The 19,798-nt window shown below is 43.8% G+C and overlaps 1 protein-coding gene across 4 annotated transcripts in view; it reads left to right on the top strand.

Moving 5' to 3' along the window:
• Positions 1-19,798, top strand: part of LOC116950873 (multiple inositol polyphosphate phosphatase 1-like) — a 61,590-nt gene that overhangs the window by 1,064 nt on the left and 40,728 nt on the right. The window contains exons 1-3 of one of the 4 annotated variants that reach the window (XM_076073211.1): positions 1,939-2,930; positions 10,273-11,059; positions 12,447-12,544. In XM_076073211.1, coding sequence (XP_075929326.1) covers positions 10,309-11,059; positions 12,447-12,544 — 849 coding nt within the window. In that variant the 5' untranslated portion in view covers positions 1,939-2,930; positions 10,273-10,308. The other 3 variants (XM_032968995.2, XM_032968994.2, XM_032968993.2) reach the window with 3 other exon arrangements.

The raw sequence follows: 19,798 nt of genomic DNA on the forward strand, positions 1-19,798 counted from the left end.
CCAGCAGGGTTACTAACTCTGTAACTAACACCAGTAGGGTTACTAACTCTGTAACTAACACCAACAGGGTTACTAACTCTGTAACTAACACCAACAGAGTTACTAACTCTGTAACTAACACCAGCAGAGTTACTAACTCTGTAACTAACACCAGCAGAGTTACTAACTCTGTAACTAACACCAGCAGAGTTACTAACTCTGTAAACTAACACTAGCAGAGTTACTAACTCTATAACTAACACCAGCAGGGTTACTAACTCTGTAACTAACACCAACAGAGTTACTAACTCTGTAACTAACACCAGCAGGGCTACTAACTCTGTAACTAACACCAACAGAGTTACTAACTCTATAACTAACACCAACAGGGTTACTAACTCTGTAACTAACACCAGCAGAGTTACTAACTCTGTAACTAACACCAGCAGGGTTACTAACTCTGTAACTAACACCAACAGAGTTACTAACTCTGTAACTAACACCAGCAGGGTTACTAACTCTGTAACTAACACCAGCAGGGTTACTAACTCTGTAACTAACACCAACAGAGTTACTAACTCTGTAACTAACACCAGCAGAGTTACTAACTCTATAACTAACACCAACAGGGTTACTAACTCTGTAACTAACACCAACAGGGTTACTAACTCTGTAACTAACACCAGCAGAGTTACTAACTCTGTTATCTAACACCAACAGGGTTACTAACTCTGTAACTAACACCAGCAGAGTTACTAACTCTGTAACTAACACCAGCAGGGTTACTAACTCTGTAACTAACACCAGCAGGGTTACTAACTCTGTAACTAACACCAGCAGGGTTACTAACTCTATAACTAACACCAGCAGGGTTACTAACTCTGTAACTAACACCAGCAGAGTTACTAACTCTATAACACCAGCAGGGTTACTAACTCTATAACTAACACCAACAGGGTTACTAACTCTATAACTAACACCAGCAGAGTTACTAACTCTGTAACTAACAGAGTTACTAACTCTATAACTAACACCAACAGGGTTACTAACTCTATAACTAACACCAACAGGGTTACTAACTCTATAACTAACACCAGCAGAGTTACTAACTCTGTAACTAACACCAGCAGGGTTACTAACTCTGTAACTAACACCAGCAGGGTTACTAACTCTATAACTAACACCAACAGGGTTACTAACTCTGTAACTAACACCAGCAGAGTTACTAACTCTGTAACTAACACCAACAGGGTTACTAACTCTGTAACTAACACCAGCAGGGTTACTAACTCTGTAACTAACACCAACAGGGTTACTAACTCTGTAACTAACACCAACAGGGTTACTAACTCTGTAACTAACACCAGCAGAGTTACTAACTCTGTAACTAACACCAGCAGGGTTACTAACTCTGTAACTAACACCAACAGGGTTACTAACTCTGTAACTAACACCAACAGGGTTACTAACTCTGTAACTAACACCAGCAGGGCTACTAACTCTGTAACTAACACCAACAGGGTTACTAACTCTGTAACTAACACCAACAGGGTTACTAACTCTGTAACTAACACCAGCAGGGCTACTAACTCTGTAACTAACACCAACAGAGTTACTAACTCTGTAACTAACACCAACAGGGTTACTAACTCTGTAACTAACACCAACAGGGTTACTAACTCTGTAACTAACACCAGTAATGATACAAAGTTATAATCTACAGCTGCTCGGCAAACCACCACTGCTGGATGAAGGCTTCCTGCCACACTTCACCGACTGTCAAATAGCCATACTTCACCACGCCGTGTCTAGATTAGCCATACTTCACCACGCCGTGTCTAGATTAGCCATACTTCACCACGCCGTGTCTAGATTAGCCATACTTCACCACGCCGTGTCTAGATTAGCCATACTTCACCACGCCGTGTCTAGATTAGCCATACTTCACCACGCCGTGTCTAGATTAGCCATACTTCACCACGCCGTGTCTGTAGATTAGCCATACTTCACCACGCCGTGTCTGTAGATTAGCCATACTTCACCACGCCGTGTCTGTAGATTAGCCATACTTCACCACGCCGTGTCTGTAGATTAGCCATACTTCACCACGCCGTGTCTAGATTAGCCATACTTCACCACTCCGTGTCTGTAGATTAGCCATACTTCACGCCGTGTCTAGATTAGCCATACTTCACCACGCCGTGTCTGTAGATTAGCCATACTTCACCACGCCGTGTCTAGATTAGCCATACTTCACCACTCCGTGTCTGTAGATTAGCCATACTTCACGCCGTGTCTAGATTAGCCATACTTCACCGACTGTCAAATAGCCATACTTCACCACTCCGTGTCTGTAGATTAGCCATACTTCATCACTCCGTGTCTGTAGATTAGCCATACTTCATCACTCCGTGTCTGTAGATTAGCCATACTTCACCACGCCGTGTCTAGATTAGCCATACTTCACGCCGTGTCTAGATTAGCCATACTTCACCGACTGTCAAATAGCCATACTTCACCACTCCGTGTCTGTAGATTAGCCATACTTCACCACGCCGTGTCTGTAGATTAGCCATACTTCACCACGCCGTGTCTAGATTAGCCATACTTCACCACGCCGTGTCTGTAGATTATCCATACTTCACCACGCCGTGTCTGTAGATTAGCCATACTTCACCACGCCGGTTGGTGCGGGTTGGCCCTGGCTAGGAATCCACACCAGGTACTCATTTAAGGCCGAGCCGATCTAGGGGGAGGCCCAGGACCGGTTCAAACGATCGTCACTGTGGTGTTGTGCCGTGAGCGGGAATCGAACTCGGGTTCTCTGGCGGGTTGGTAGCGCTAACCGCGGCACCACCGCTCTCCCCACGCATTGCGCAATCGTATTGCAATAAACAGCTGCGCCACTCGGCAATCATGAAAATGGTGTGCGACTCGTCGAGGCTTTCCCGGTACACATGAGTTACATTAAAATTATTACGATTGATATTGTTACAAAAAAGTAACAATCGGGAGTTCATAACGAAGGATTGCAGCTGATTGCGGCCCTTAGGATCGCGTGCGTGCGTGCCAGCCAGCCAGCAGCAGCCGTGGTGGTGGTGTTGGCGGTCAGCGCCACGTGCTAAGAACCCGGCCACACGAGTTCGATTCCCGCTCACGGCACAACACCGGTGACGTCGAGCATCTGAACCGGTCCTGGGCCCTCCCCGAGGTCGACTCGGCCTCAAATGGGCGTTGTGATCACAGCGCGCTGACCACCGCTCCGGTACTCACAAGGGATACCGCGTGAGGGTTACTTACGGTGTGTACTGTGTGTGTGTACTGTGTGTGTGTGTGTGTACTGTGTGTGTGTGTGTGTACTGTGTGTGTGTGTGTGTACTGTGTGTGTGTGTGTGTACTGTGTGTGTGTGTGTGTACTGTGTGTGTGTGTGTGTACTGTGTGTGTGTGTGTACTGTGTGTGTGTGTGTGTACTGTGTGTGTGTGTGTGTACTGTGTGTGTGTGTGTGTACTGTGTGTGTGTGTGTGTACTGTGTGTGTGTGTGTGTGTACTGTGTGTGTGTGTGTGTACTGTGTGTGTGTGTGTGTACTGTGTGTGTGTGTGTGTACTGTGTGTGTGTGTGTGTACTGTGTGTGTGTGTGTGTACTGTGTGTGTGTGTGTGTGTGTACTGTGTGTGTGTGTGTGTACTGTGTGTGTGTACTGTGTGTGTGTGTGTGTACTGTGTGTGTGTACTGTGTGTGTGTGTGTGTGTACTGTGTGTGTGTGTGTACTGTGTGTGTACTGTGTGTGTGTGTGTACTGTGTGTGTACTGTGTGTGTGTGTGTACTGTGTGTGTACTGTGTGTGTGTGTGTACTGTGTGTGTACTGTGTGTACTGTGTGTGTACTGTGTGTGTACTGTGTGTACTGTGTGTACTGTGTGTACTGTGTGTGTACTGTGTGTACTGTGTGTACTGTGTGTGTACTGTGTGTGTACTGTGTGTGTACTGTGTGTGTACTGTGTGTGTACTGTGTGTACTGTGTGTGTACTGTGTGTACTGTGTGTACTGTGTGTACTGTGTGTACTGTGTGTGTGTGTACTGTGTGTGTGTGTGTGTGTACTGTGTGTGTGTGTGTACTGTGTGTGTGTGTGTGTACTGTGTGTGTGTGTGTGTGTACTGTGTGTGTGTGTGTGTACTGTGTGTGTGTGTGTGTGTACTGTGTGTGTGTGTGTGTGTACTGTGTGTGTGTGTGTGTGTACTGTGTGTGTGTGTGTGTGTACTGTGTGTGTGTGTGTGTGTACTGTGTGTGTGTGTGTGTACTGTGTGTGTGTGTGTGTGTACTGTGTGTGTGTGTGTGTGTACTGTGTGTGTGTGTGTGTGTACTGTGTGTGTGTGTGTGTAGTGTGTGTGTACTGTGTGTGTGTGTGTGTGTACTGTGTGTGTGTGTGTGTGTACTGTGTGTGTGTGTGTGTGTGTACTGTGTGTGTACTGTGTGTGTGTGTGTGTGTACTGTGTGTGTGTGTGTGTACTGTGTGTGTGTGTGTACTGTGTGTGTGTGTGTACTGTGTGTGTGTGTGTACTGTGTGTGTGTGTGTACTGTGTGTGTGTGTGTACTGTGTGTGTGTGTACTGTGTGTGTGTGTGTGTACTGTGTGTGTGTGTACTGTGTGTGTGTGTGTGTACTGTGTGTGTGTGTGTGTACTGTGTGTGTGTGTGTGTACTGTGTGTGTGTGTGTGTACTGTGTGTGTGTGTGTGTGTACTGTGTGTGTGTGTGTGTACTGTGTGTGTGTGTGTGTACTGTGTGTGTGTGTGTGTGTACTGTGTGTGTGTGTACTGTGTGTGTACTGTGTGTGTGTGTGTGTACTGTGTGTGTACTGTGTGTGTGTGTGTGTACTGTGTGTGTACTGTGTGTGTGTGTGTGTACTGTGTGTGTGTGTGTGTACTGTGTGTGTGTGTGTGTACTGTGTGTGTGTGTGTGTACTGTGTGTGTGTGTGTACTGTGTGTGTGTGTGTGTACTGTGTGTGTGTGTGTGTACTGTGTGTGTGTGTGTGTACTGTGTGTGTGTGTGTACTGTGTGTGTGTGTGTGTACTGTGTGTGTGTGTGTGTACTGTGTGTGTGTGTGTGTACTGTGTGTGTGTGTGTGTACTGTGTGTGTGTGTGTACTGTGTGTGTGTGTGTACTGTGTGTGTGTGTGTGTGTACTGTGTGTGTGTGTGTGTGTACTGTGTGTGTGTGTGTACTGTGTGTGTGTGTGTACTGTGTGTGTGTGTGTGTACTGTGTGTGTGTGTGTGTACTGTGTGTGTGTGTGTGTGTACTGTGTGTGTGTGTGTGTGTACTGTGTGTGTGTGTACTGTGTGTGTGTGTACTGTGTGTGTGTGTGTACTGTGTGTGTGTGTGTACTGTGTGTGTGTGTGTACTGTGTGTGTGTGTGTACTGTGTGTGTGTGTGTACTGTGTGTGTGTGTGTACTGTGTGTGTGTGTGTACTGTGTGTGTGTGTGTACTGTGTGTGTGTGTGTACTGTGTGTGTGTGTGTACTGTGTGTGTGTGTGTACTGTGTGTGTGTGTGTGTGTACTGTGTGTGTGTGTGTGTGTGTACTGTGTGTGTGTGTGTGTACTGTGTGTGTGTGTGTGTACTGTGTGTGTGTGTGTGTACTGTGTGTGTGTGTGTGTACTGTGTGTGTGTGTGTGTACTGTGTGTGTGTGTGTGTACTGTGTGTGTGTGTGTGTACTGTGTGTGTGTGTGTGTACTGTGTGTGTGTGTACTGTGTGTGTGTGTACTGTGTGTGTGTGTACTGTGTGTGTGTGTACTGTGTGTGTGTGTGTGTACTGTGTGTGTGTGTGTACTGTGTGTGTGTGTGTGTACTGTGTGTGTGTGTGTGTACTGTGTGTGTGTGTGTGTACTGTGTGTGTGTGTGTGTACTGTGTGTGTGTGTGTACTGTGTGTGTGTGTACTGTGTGTGTGTGTGTGTACTGTGTGTGTGTGTGTGTACTGTGTGTGTGTGTGTGTGTACTGTGTGTGTGTGTGTGTGTACTGTGTGTGTGTGTACTGTGTGTGTGTGTGTGTGTACTGTGTGTGTGTGTGTACTGTGTGTGTGTGTGTGTGTACTGTGTGTGTGTGTACTGTGTGTGTGTGTGTACTGTGTGTGTGTGTGTACTGTGTGTGTGTGTGTGTGTACTGTGTGTGTGTGTGTGTGTACTGTGTGTGTGTGTGTGTGTACTGTGTGTGTGTGTGTGTGTACTGTGTGTGTGTGTGTGTACTGTGTGTGTGTGTGTACTGTGTGTGTGTGTGTACTGTGTGTGTGTGTGTGTACTGTGTGTGTGTACTGTGTGTGTGTGTGTGTACTGTGTGTGTGTGTGTACTGTGTGTGTGTGTGTACTGTGTGTGTGTGTGTACTGTGTGTGTGTGTACTGTGTGTGTGTGTGTGTACTGTGTGTGTGTACTGTGTGTGTGTGTGTACTGTGTGTGTGTGTGTACTGTGTGTGTGTACTGTGTGTGTGTGTGTGTGTACTGTGTGTGTGTGTGTGTGTACTGTGTGTGTGTGTGTACTGTGTGTGTGTGTGTACTGTGTGTGTGTGTGTACTGTGTGTGTGTGTGTACTGTGTGTGTGTGTGTGTACTGTGTGTGTGTGTGTGTACTGTGTGTGTGTGTGTGTGTACTGTGTGTGTGTGTGTGTGTACTGTGTGTGTGTGTACTGTGTGTGTGTGTACTGTGTGTGTGTGTGTACTGTGTGTGTGTGTGTACTGTGTGTGTGTGTGTACTGTGTGTGTGTGTGTACTGTGTGTGTGTGTGTACTGTGTGTGTGTGTGTACTGTGTGTGTGTGTGTACTGTGTGTGTGTGTGTACTGTGTGTGTGTGTGTACTGTGTGTGTGTGTGTACTGTGTGTGTGTGTGTGTGTACTGTGTGTGTGTGTGTGTGTACTGTGTGTGTGTGTGTGTACTGTGTGTGTGTGTGTGTACTGTGTGTGTGTGTGTGTACTGTGTGTGTGTGTGTGTACTGTGTGTGTGTGTGTGTACTGTGTGTGTGTGTGTGTACTGTGTGTGTGTGTGTGTACTGTGTGTGTGTGTGTGTACTGTGTGTGTGTGTGTGTACTGTGTGTGTGTGTACTGTGTGTGTGTGTACTGTGTGTGTGTGTACTGTGTGTGTGTGTACTGTGTGTGTGTGTGTGTACTGTGTGTGTGTGTGTACTGTGTGTGTGTGTGTGTACTGTGTGTGTGTGTGTGTACTGTGTGTGTGTGTGTGTACTGTGTGTGTGTGTGTGTACTGTGTGTGTGTGTGTACTGTGTGTGTGTGTACTGTGTGTGTGTGTGTGTACTGTGTGTGTGTGTGTGTACTGTGTGTGTGTGTGTGTGTACTGTGTGTGTGTGTGTGTGTACTGTGTGTGTGTGTACTGTGTGTGTGTGTGTGTGTACTGTGTGTGTGTGTGTACTGTGTGTGTGTGTGTGTGTACTGTGTGTGTGTGTACTGTGTGTGTGTGTGTACTGTGTGTGTGTGTGTACTGTGTGTGTGTGTGTGTGTACTGTGTGTGTGTGTGTGTGTACTGTGTGTGTGTGTGTGTGTACTGTGTGTGTGTGTGTGTGTACTGTGTGTGTGTGTGTGTACTGTGTGTGTGTGTGTACTGTGTGTGTGTGTGTACTGTGTGTGTGTGTGTGTACTGTGTGTGTGTACTGTGTGTGTGTGTGTGTACTGTGTGTGTGTGTGTACTGTGTGTGTGTGTGTACTGTGTGTGTGTGTGTACTGTGTGTGTGTGTACTGTGTGTGTGTGTGTGTACTGTGTGTGTGTACTGTGTGTGTACTGTGTGTGTGTGTGTACTGTGTGTGTGTACTGTGTGTGTGTGTGTGTGTACTGTGTGTGTGTGTGTGTGTACTGTGTGTGTGTGTGTACTGTGTGTGTGTGTGTACTGTGTGTGTGTGTGTACTGTGTGTGTGTGTGTACTGTGTGTGTGTGTGTGTACTGTGTGTGTGTGTACTGTGTGTGTGTGTGTACTGTGTGTGTGTGTGTGTACTGTGTGTGTGTGTGTACTGTGTGTGTGTGTGTGTACTGTGTGTGTGTGTGTACTGTGTGTGTGTGTGTACTGTGTGTGTGTGTGTGTACTGTGTGTGTGTGTGTACTGTGTGTGTGTGTGTGTACTGTGTGTGTGTGTGTACTGTGTGTGTGTGTACTGTGTGTGTGTGTGTGTACTGTGTGTGTGTGTGTGTACTGTGTGTGTGTGTGTACTGTGTGTGTGTGTGTGTGTACTGTGTGTGTGTGTACTGTGTGTGTGTGTGTGTACTGTGTGTGTGTGTGTGTGTACTGTGTGTGTGTGTACTGTGTGTGTGTGTGTGTACTGTGTGTGTGTGTGTACTGTGTGTGTGTGTGTACTGTGTGTGTGTGTACTGTGTGTGTGTGTACTGTGTGTGTGTGTGTACTGTGTGTGTGTGTACTGTGTGTGTGTGTGTGTGTACTGTGTGTGTGTGTGTGTACTGTGTGTGTGTGTGTGTACTGTGTGTGTGTGTGTGTGTACTGTGTGTGTGTGTGTACTGTGTGTGTGTGTACTGTGTGTGCGTGTACTGTGTGTACTGTGTGTACGTGTACGGTGTGTGTACTGTGTGTGTACGGTGTGTACTGTGTGTGTGTACTGTGTGTGTGTACGGTGTGTACTGTGTGTGTGTGTACTGTGTGTGTACTGTGTGTGTGTACGGTGTGTACTGTGTACTATCTAGTTAGTTGTAAGGATATTGACAAAAGGCAACGGAACAGAATCAAAACGAGTGCGTAAGGTTGCACGAGGCACACTTGGAAACGTAGTGAATATATCATTATAGCACATTCACTTGAATGTGCGTTTTAGAATGCAGATATTTTAAGCGTTGATGCACTGCCCCTTATGGAAAGACTCTCCCCCGTCATGGGAACGTCTACATTTCACCATATAACCCGCGGGGTATACCACTTTTTACAAACAAAACAAGAGCCTGCGGGGTATATGGAGGTGCGGGTTATCCCAAGGATATTTTACACGTGTGACATGTCATGACTCGTTTAAATGTGTTCATGGTAGGACTATCCACTATGCAACCTTTGACTAAAGCACTGCTGAATAAACCACTGACACTAAAATTGCACATGTTATCACGTTTTAAATGAATTGTTTGTACAATTAAACGACAATGTTTGAAGTGCGCGCACTGTTTACCGGCCACGGAGAGCTGGGGGGAGGGAGAGGTGGGGGTTGGGGGGTGGGGCAGCTGGGGGGAGAGAGAGGTGGGGGGGTGGGGGCGAGGCACCGTAGTGCCGCTATTATCTGCGCAGTGTGCAATCTACCACTGCTAAAACTGTACTTATATACAGTTACGTGCTATTTATTGGATATTTAATTTTGTTACTTATTTACTGTTTTAAGTTCACTCGTTTCGGGTTAGTTTGTGTTTTTTTGTGCACGTTATGATTTTAATGTTAACAATGGATAGTGGGATGTATTACAAATGTAAACCTCGTATTATATGATGGAATTAAGTTGCGGCAACAACGTTAAAGATATGAATGCATGCAGGGTATATGGAGGTGCAGGCTATCTGAAATTTGTTTTACACACAACGCTATTTTTGCGGGCTCTATTCGGGAAAATACGGTCATTATCACCGTTCTCAATGCTCATTGGAGCTGGAAATCAATCACTCAAACTTGACTGCATTATATTATTTATATACAGTATATATGTATCTTGATAAAACTAGGTATGACTGCACTGCCTTCAACATAGTTTGTTGTGATTTAAAATTGCATACCTTTCAAGTGATTTTGTGAATTCTACACCCTTGTGATAGTTTGGAATGACTGTACTGCATTGCCAAATGTCTGTGCAATGTTTAATGCACGAAGCTATGAACCCTGCCACCTGAGTTGGATTTCTGGCCATGGCTGACATAGGAGGTGGTGTGTGCTTAATTTAATAATGTGTATAATAAATGGTGTTGGTATGAGAGAAAAAAACACATTGCACAACATTTGCAAAGTGGGTTTTTGATGGACTACATGAACCACTTTGAAACGGTAGAAGAGCCGGACTGTAACAGAGCAAATAGAAAATAAGCGTCTGGTCTGTGAACAGCTGCATCACAATAAGGCGAAGAGCTCCAGCCGGGTGGTGCTATACTGTAATCGTAGACCTTGAAGGATGGATGTCGACCCCACCTCTGCTCGTTTCTGCAATTGTTGCAATGGCCAGGTGTTTCGGCGTAGTCGCAGACACCGTAGCCTTGACGTTTTTATCATTGCCATTCTGCCGCAAGTAAACTAACGATGTTGCATCTCGTGTATGTCCTCCTGCAGAACGAGCCATCGGTGGGAGCCACGCTGCACACTCCCATGGCCTTACGACGGCTCCTGTATTGGCATAAAGATCCGATGGCTTTGGTATTGTTGCTCATTTCATTGTTCATCAAATCGACTCATTCTTTGGAGGACACTGCAAATACTCCACCTTGCCTGACCCCACTGTGTGGCCACTTTGGCACCAAAACACGTTACGAGGACGTGAGCAAGTTCAGTGGATGGGTAGGTGAAGGGGAATGTCGGGCAATGCACCTCAATGCTGTGATCCGCCACGGGACTCGTTTGCCCACAGCCCGTCAAATACGCGCCATGCGAAACATGCATCAGTTGATGGCTGCCGGCACCTCGGCACTCGCGCGGAAGATTGGCGAGTGGCATTTCTGGTTCCGTGAAGAGCTCGGCGGAGAGCTGGTCGAGAAGGGAGCTCGAGATGAAGCGCAACTGGCCGAGCGGCTTGCTGAACGATTCCCGGATTTATTAGGCACGTGGGCCGTCAATCACAAATCCCTGCGATTCCTCAGCAGCTCCAAGCCACGTTGTGTCCAAAGCGCCACAGCCTTCATGCATGCCCTCTGGCACCACCAGCCTGCACATTACCCGGAGATTACAGTCGACGACCGGGTCATGAGATTCTTTGACGAGTGCGAAAGGTTTGTTGAAAATGTGAAAGAAAATGTGAGTGCGCTCTACCACGTGATCGCCTTCATGGAGGGTAAAGAGATGTGGAACGTGCAGCAAAAAATCTCGGAGAGGATCGGCGTGCCTCAAGAACACGTCACAAGAAGTAAGGGCACCCAACTAGCAAAATAAAAAAAGAAATGGACTATTTCATATTCTTAGCTCTTTCGGTAAAGTCACGTTTGTGTTATGGTCGAAACGTCGTGAGAATTTTTATTGTTGTATATATTTTATTATTTTATTGTTTCCCTTCAACGTGACTTTACCGAAAGAGCTAAGAATATGAATTACTGCAGTCATGAAAGCTTTAAATAAAAAAAGAAATGGACTGTTTATGCACAAGAAAACAATCCTATGCCCACGTTTTAGTTAAAGCTGTACTATAACTGAGATTTTCTCAGTGAATCTGTCAAAGATACACAGGCCTGGGTTATCAATTTAGCAAATCCATGGTGTCAGCACACAAAGAGGTCACCTTCAGGACATTTCATGAATGTCAATTATTCACAACTGTGGGGAAAACTCACAAGTCCATGAGTTGCCGTTACTAAGTGCAAGCACTTGGAATCAAACAAGTACTTGTGTGGTTAATGCAGACATGATTCCTTGCAAAATATCTCTTATTTGGTGTTTGGACATCTTAACACCTGTTTTATTGCCAGAAAGGGTAAAACCTATTATAATTTTTTTCGTACTTTGATACTGACAAAAAGGTCCCATTTAGCTTTTTTATTTAATCTCTGAAATTGAATTTGAGATGGTGAAGATGCTAAAGATGTTTGTTGTTTCCCCTTTTCCATGATTTTCTATCATTAGTTCCAGAAGTGGAAAAACAACAATGAAATGAATACAATTACAGGCGCAGGAAGTGCCAAAACTCTAAATACGGCAGTAGAAAGATGTTGAATAACCAAGGTTAAGGGAAAACATAAGTAAACAACATTTTAAAAAGTAGTTTGGTATTGTAATATAGTATGCACGGATGCAGCTGTTGAGAAAGGCAGTGTTGAAAAACAATGTAAGTAAACAAAATTAATAACAATAGGACCCAGCCTCAGTGTACTTAAAAAGAGGTTCAAGTTATAATGAGTGGTGACTGCTCAGTGGTGGCTGAAACTCAACCATCTGTCAATAGGAGCCTCTAATAAGGTACCAAGGCCCGGCCCGACTAACTGACCGACCGGCCAAGTGAATACGCAAATAAACGATTGCTGACATGTTTTCCTCTATTTAAAGCTTTCGTGACTGCAATGATTAATCTTCTTTGGTTCTTTCGGTAAAGTCACGTAGAATGAGAATAAAATAATAAATTGATATATTATTATTTTATTCTCATTCTACGTGACTTTACCGAAAGAACCAAAGAAGATGTTTTCCTCTTTTTTATGAATGTTAACTTAAGCTACTTTGAATGATACATTAAGCATATTATTTTAACTCAATACAAATTCCTGCAAACGATGTTCACGCACTTTTTACTTGCATTTTTTTAGAATTAATTCAAGCCGCATTTTACGTCTGCTCCTTTGAACTCGCGGTGAATGGGACACACTCAATTTGGTGTGAACTCTTCGATGCTGAAGACGCCAAGGTGTGTTCCGCACACACCATCATACACCTACATATACCAGCAGTCCCTGACTTATGAGCGCCAGATTTATGAACATCTGCGCTTACGGACGAGCTTCCATAAGATATTTATGTTTAACCATCCAACTTGGGAACGTGAACTCGCACTTTCGAACCGAACCGCGGAACTATTTGGTTAGGCAAATATACAAATATACAATGTCTTCTTATTTATGAGTTTAACAATGCTTACATTTTTTGTTTCACCGTAGCCCCCCTGCACCTCTGATTAGCACGGTTGGCTACGTACGGTGCGAAAGAAGTTTAACATCCATACATAACACATTTCATAACACAGACCATATGTGCATTTAAATACCAACGGGTCTCGGGAATGGAACTCGTTTGCAAGTCGGGGACTGCCCAAATGAAATGTATATGTTATCCATTGACTGTCAGTGCTTTTGATTTAAAGCTTTCGTGACTGCAGTAATTCATATTCTTAGTTTTTTCGGTAAAGTCACGTTGAAGAGAAACAACAAAATAATAAAATATATATAACAATAAAAAATTCTCACGACGTTTCGACCATAACTCAAACGGTCATCTTCATGTGTGTTGGTTTGCATAAATTTATTTTTAAACGGCGCATTTATTTATTTATAAAAAACGTTAGCGCCACGCGCAGCGATTTGGCAGTTTGCCCAGGACTAGTCCATCTATATTTTGAAAAGAGGAGGGGGGAGACGATTTTTTTTTTATAATGTATGCTGTCTGAAAGCCACTGTAAGCGTGAACAATCAATTAAGAACTGAAATGGTTTATCAAATCTTTCCAATGATTGCTAAGATAGAATCCATCTTCTCGGTTGAAATTGTCTCTGTGCTTGTATATGTGGATAGCCTCATGAACGAATCTCTCATGGAAGCCAGATGGCTTACAAAGAACCTCTGTCTTGGAAAAGTCAATGGCATGTGAGCCTACTAAATTAGAACAATGATCTGCTACGGCCGAGGTGTTGGTCCTACCGTGTTTAAGGTCTGCTTTGTGTTCACGAATGCGGTCCGAGACATGGCGTTTGGTTTCTCCAATGTAACTACTACCACAGAGGCAACTTAGTTTGTAGACACCAGGGTATTGTATGTCCGGAATCACATCTTTTACAGATGGAACCAGATCACGGATTTTATGTAATGTGTTGAAACGGACCTGGATCTTGTGTTTATTCAAGATTTTGGAGATCTTTTTTGTGATCCCAGCAATGTAGGGTAAAGTGATGGTTTTGAAAGGCTCCTCAAGAGGGTTCTTCTTCATGGTTTGAGTGATAGCTTTGCGGATTGTATAGTCGGAGTAACCATTAGCCCTAAGAGCTTGGTGTACGTGCTTGAGTTCACTGCTTATGTGTTCCTGGTCGGATATGCATTGGGCTCTATGATACAGAGTCTTGATGAGAGAATTCTTCTGTGATGGATGGTGGTGGGAATCCGGTTTCAGATAAGCATCCGTATGGGTAGCTTTCCTGTGGACAGAGTGGCTCATTGAACCATCAGGTCTCTTTTGAATTAGGACATCCAAAAAAGGTATCTTGCCATCTATTTCGACTTCCATGGTAAATCTGATGGCTGGGTGTATGGAATTGATGTGGTCGAAGAATTGGTCTAGAGCAGGCCGGCCATGTGGCCAGATGACAAAAGTGTCATCCACGTACCTCTTCCATAAGGTTGGGCGCAGAGTGGCAGTCTGGATGGCGTCAGTCTCAAATTTCTCCATGAAAATGTTAGCTATAACTGGAGAAAGGGGGGAGCCCATTGGGGTGCCCTCAGTTTGTTTGTAGAAAGTTCCATTCCAAGTGAAGTATGTATTGGTTAAACAGTGTTTCACCAGGGGGGGTACCTCAGTGTTTAGTCCTTGATGAACCAAGTCTTCAATGATTGCAATGGTGTCAGGTACAGGAACCTTGGTGAATAAGGAAACTACATCAAAACTGACAAGCAGGTCGTCTGGGGACAGGGAAATACCCTTGATTGTCGATACCAGGTGAGTAGAATTTTGTACCGCAGAGGTGGTCTTTCCAGTGAAAGGACGCAGGATTTCAGACAAAAAACGAGCTAGTTTGTAGGTGGGGGAGCTGATAGTAGAGACTATGGGACGAAGAGGTGTATCTACTTTATGTATTTTTGGTAAGCCGTATAATCTTGGTGGCCTGGCAGCAGAAGGTTTCAACGAAAACTGTTTAGATTGATCAATTAATGCGGTTGAATCAGAAATTATTTTGTTGGTTTGTGTGACGAGGCTGTTGGTGGGATCTCTTTTTATTTTTGTATAACTACCATCGTCGAGTAATTCTTTAATTTTGTTGTTGTATTCTATTTTATCCATGATGACAGTAGCATTGCCTTTGTCAGCTGAGAGGACTACAATATCATTCCTCTTTTTTAATTTATATAATTCAAAACGCTCATCTTTCCTGAGGTTGCTAGCTGGCATCTTAGCGTTTTTGAGGGTTGCAGCGATTTCAGATCTTGCTACGTCTGCAGCGATGTGACCCAGGCCCCTGAGAGCAACGTCTACTTGGGCAATTATATCATTAACTGGTATGTGTTTAGGTGTGACTGCAAAGTTTAGACCTTTAGCTAAAACGGATTTCAGACCATCGGAAATAGAACTGTTACTGCGATTAATTACGACTTTATTAACGTCTAACTTTTTGGTGTGTGGGTCCGGTCTTTTGTTGAAGAGGAGGTTAAATTTGGAAATCAGGTTTTCCTTACATTTGGTCGACATAGTAGCAGCTGAAGAGGCAGTCATATTGTCTACATGTTCCCAATCCGATGTGGACATTATTGCCGTCAATGATAAGTGTGATTTGTAGAGTGTCTTGTCTAACTGATCTAGTTCTGTGCGTATAAGTCTGATTTTTTCTGAGATAAGAGCTAAGCTAGTTTTGAAAAGAATTCGTTTCGCATTAGAAGAAGTTACAGCAGCAGAGGTCAGTGTAAATGCGATTGGTATTATCCCAGAGTCACGGCATCTCTTCAGGAAGGTGAGAGACTCGATCAGCTGAGCTTTCTTATCCCGGAGTTTGTTGAAGGATCTTAAAGTTATGTGAAAACCCTCCCCGTAGAGGCGATTAAATTTTGATTTAAAGCTTTCGTGACTGCAGTAATTCATATTCTTAGTTTTTTCGGTAAAGTCACGTTGAAGAGAAACAACAAAATAATAAAATATATATAACAATAAAAAATTCTCACGACGTTTCGACCATAACTCAAACGGTCATCTTCAGGTGTGTTGGTTTGCATAAATTTATTTTTAAACGGCGCATTTATTTATTTATAAAAAACGTTAGCGCCACGCGCAGCGATTTGGCAGTTTGCCCAGGACTAGTCCATCTATATTTTGAAAAGAGGAGGGGGGAGACGAAATTTTTTTATAATCTATGCTGTCTGAAAGCCACTGTAAGCGTGAACAATCAATTAAGAACTGAAATGGTTTATCAAATCTTTCCAATGATTGCTAAGATAGAATCCATCTTCTCGGTTGAAATTGTCTCTGTGCTTGTATATGTGGATAGCCTCATGAACGAATCTCTCATGGAAGCCAGATGGCTTACAAAGAACCTCTGTCTTGGAAAAGTCAATGGCATGTGAGCCTACTAAATTAGAACAATGATCTGCTACGGCCGAGGTGTTGGTCCTACCGTGTTTAAGGTCTGCTTTGTGTTCACGAATGCGGTCCGAGACATGGCGTTTGGTTTCTCCAAAGTAACTACTACCACAGAGGCAACTTAGTTTGTAGACACCAGGGTATTGTATGTCCGGAATCACATCTTTTACAAACGGAACCAGATCACGGATTTTATGTAATGTGTTGAAACGGACCTGGATCTTGTGTTTATTCAAGATTTTGGAGATCTTTTTTGTGATCCCAGCAATGTAGGGTAAAGTTATGGTTTTGAAAGGCTCCTCAAGAGGGTTCTTCTTCATGGTTTGAGTGATAGCTTTGCGGATTGTATAGTCGGAGTAACCATTAGCCCTAAGAGCTTGGTGTACGTGCTTGAGTTCACTGCTTATGTGTTCCTGGTCGGATATGCATTGGGCTCTATGATACAGAGTCTTGATGAGAGAATTCTTCTGTGATGGATGGTGGTGGGAATCCGGTTTCAGATAAGCATCCATATGGATAGCTTTCCTGTAGACAGAGTGGCTCATTGAACCATCAGGTCTCTTTTTAATTAGGACATCCAAAAAAGGTATCTTGCCATCTATTTCGACTTCCATGGTAAATCTGATGGCTGGGTGTATGGAATTGATGTGGTCGAAGAATTGGTCTAGAGCAGGCCGGCCATGTGGCCAGATGACAAAAGTGTCATCCACGTACCTCTTCCATAAGGTTGGGCGCAGAGTGGCAGTCTGGATGGCGTCAGTCTCACATTTCTCCATGAAAATGTTAGCTATAACTGGAGAAAGGGGGGAGCCCATTGGGGTGCCCTCAGTTTGTTTGTAGAAAGTTCCATTCCAAGTGAAGTATGTATTGATTAAACAGTGTTTCACCAGGGGGGGTACCTCAGTGTTTAGTCCTTGATGAACCAAGTCTTCAATGATTGCAATGGTGTCAGGTACAGGAACCTTGGTGAATAAGGAAACTACATCAAAACTGACAAGCAGGTCGTCTGGGGACAGGGAAATACCCTTGATTGTCGATACCAGGTGAGTAGAATTTTGTACCGCAGAGGTGGTCTTTCCAGTGAAAGGACGCAGGATTTCAGACAAAAAACGAGCTAGTTTGTAGGTGGGGGAGCTGATAGTAGAGACTATGGGACGAAGAGGTGTATCTACTTTATGTATTTTTGGTAAGCCGTATAATCTTGGTGGCCTGGCAGCAGAAGGTTTCAACGAAAACTGTTTAGATTGATCAATTAATGCGGTTGAATCAGAAATTATTTTGTTGGTTTGTGTGACGAGGCTGTTGGTGGGATCTCTTTTTATTTTTGTATAACTACCATCGTCGAGTAATTCTTTAATTCTGTTGTTGTATTCTATTTTATCCATGATGACAGTAGCATTGCCTTTGTCAGCTGAGAGGACTACAATATCATTCCTCTTTTTTAATTTATATAATTCAAAACGCTCATCTTTGCTGAGGTTGCTAGCTGGCATCTTAGCGTTTTTGAGGGTTGCAGCGATTTCAGATCTTGCTACGTCTGCAGCGATGTGACCCAGGCCCCTGAGAGCAACGTCTACTTGGGCAATTATATCATTAACTGGTATGTGTTTAGGTGTGACTGCAAAGTTTAGACCTTTAGCTAAAACGGATTTCAGACCATCGGAAATAGAACTGTTACTGCGATTAATTACGACTTTATTAACGTCTAACTTTTTGGTGTGTGGGTCCGGTCTTTTGTTGAAGAGGAGGTTAAATTTGGAAATCAGGTTTTCCTTACATTTGGTCGACATAGTAGCAGCTGAAGAGGCAGTCATATTGTCTACATGTTCCCAATCCGATGTGGACATTATTGCCGTCAATGATAAGTGTGATTTGTAGAGTGTCTTGTCTAACTGATCTAGTTCTGTGCGTATAAGTCTGATTTTTTCTGAGATAAGGGCTAAGCTAGTTTTGAAAAGAATTCGTTTCGCATTAGAAGAAGTTACAGCAGCAGAGGTCAGTGTAAATGCGATTGGTATTACCCAAGAGTCGCGGCATCTCTTCAGGAAGGTGAGAGACTTGATCAGCTGAGCTTTCTTATCCCAGAGTTTGTTGAAGGATCTTAAAGTTACGTGAAAACCCTCCCCGTAGAGGCGATTAAATTTTGATTTAAAGCTTTCGTGACTGCAGTAATTCATATTCTTAGTTTTTTCGGTAAAGTCACGTTGAAGAGAAACAACAAAATAATAAAATATATATAAAACAATAAAAAATTCTCACGACGTTTCGACCATAACTCAAACGGTCATCTTCAGGTGTGTTGGTTTGCATAAATTTATTTTTAAACGGCGCATTTATTTATTTATAAAAAACGTTAGCGCCACGCACAGCGATTTGGCAGTTTGCCCAGGACTAGTCCATCTACATTTTGAAAAGAGGAGGGGGGAGACGATTTTTTTTATAATGTATGCTGTCTGAAAGCCACTGTAAGCGTGAACAATCAATTAAGAACTGAAATGGTTTATCAAATCTTTCCAATGATTGCTAAGATAGAATCCATCTTCTCGGTTGAAATTGTCTCTGTGCTTGTATATGTGGATAGCCTCATGAACGAATCTCTCATGGAAGCCAGATGGCTTACAAAGAACCTCTGTCTTGGAAAAGTCAATGGCATGTGAGCCTACTGAATTAGAACAATGATCTGCTACGGCCGAGGTGTTGGTCCTACCGTGTTTAAGGTCTGCTTTGTGTTCACGAATGCGGTCCGAGACATGGCGTTTGGTTTCTCCAATGTAACTACTACCACAGAGGCAACTTAGTTTGTAGACACCAGGGTATTGTATGTCCGGAATCACATCTTTTACAGACGGAACCAGATCACGGATTTTATGTAATGTGTTGAAACGGACCTGGATCTTGTGTTTATTCAAGATTTTGGAGATCTTTTTTGTGATCCCAGCAATGTAGGGTAAAGTGATGGTTTTGAAAGGCTCCTCAAGAGGGTTCTTCTTCATGGTTTGAGTGATAGCTTTGCGGATTGTATAGTCGGAGTAACCATTAGCCCTAAGAGCTTGGTGTACGTGCTTGAGTTCCCTGCTTATGTGTTCCTGGTCGGATATGCATTGGGCTCTATGATACAGAGTCTTGATGAGAGAATTCTTCTGTGATGGATGGTGGTGGGAATCCGGTTTCAGATAAGCATCCGTATGGATAGCTTTCCTGTAGACAGAGTGGCTCATTGAACCATCAGGTCTCTTTTTAATTAGGACATCCAAAAAAGGTATCTTGCCATCTATTTCGACTTCCATGGTAAATCTGATGGCTGGGTGTATGGAATTGATGTGGTCGAAGAATTGGTCTAGAGCAGGCCGGCCATGTGGCCAGATGACAAAAGTGTCATCCACGTACCTCTTCCATAAGGTTGGGCGCAGAGTGGCAGTCTGGATGGCGTCAGTCTCACATTTCTCCATGAAAATGTTAGCTATAACTGGAGAAAGGGGGGAGCCCATTGGGGTGCCCTCAGTTTGTTTGTAGAAAGTTCCATTCCAAGTGAAGTATGTATTGATTAAACAGTGTTTCACCAGGGGGGGTACCTCAGTGTTTAGTCCTTGATGAACCAAGTCTTCAATGA

The sequence above is a fragment of the Petromyzon marinus genome, chromosome 41, assembly GCF_048934315.1.
Source record: "Petromyzon marinus isolate PM22_M1 ecotype Great Lakes invasive population chromosome 41, UKy_Petmar_22M1.pri1.0, whole genome shotgun sequence".
In the NCBI taxonomy this organism is placed as follows: domain Eukaryota; kingdom Metazoa; phylum Chordata; class Hyperoartia; order Petromyzontiformes; family Petromyzontidae; genus Petromyzon; species Petromyzon marinus.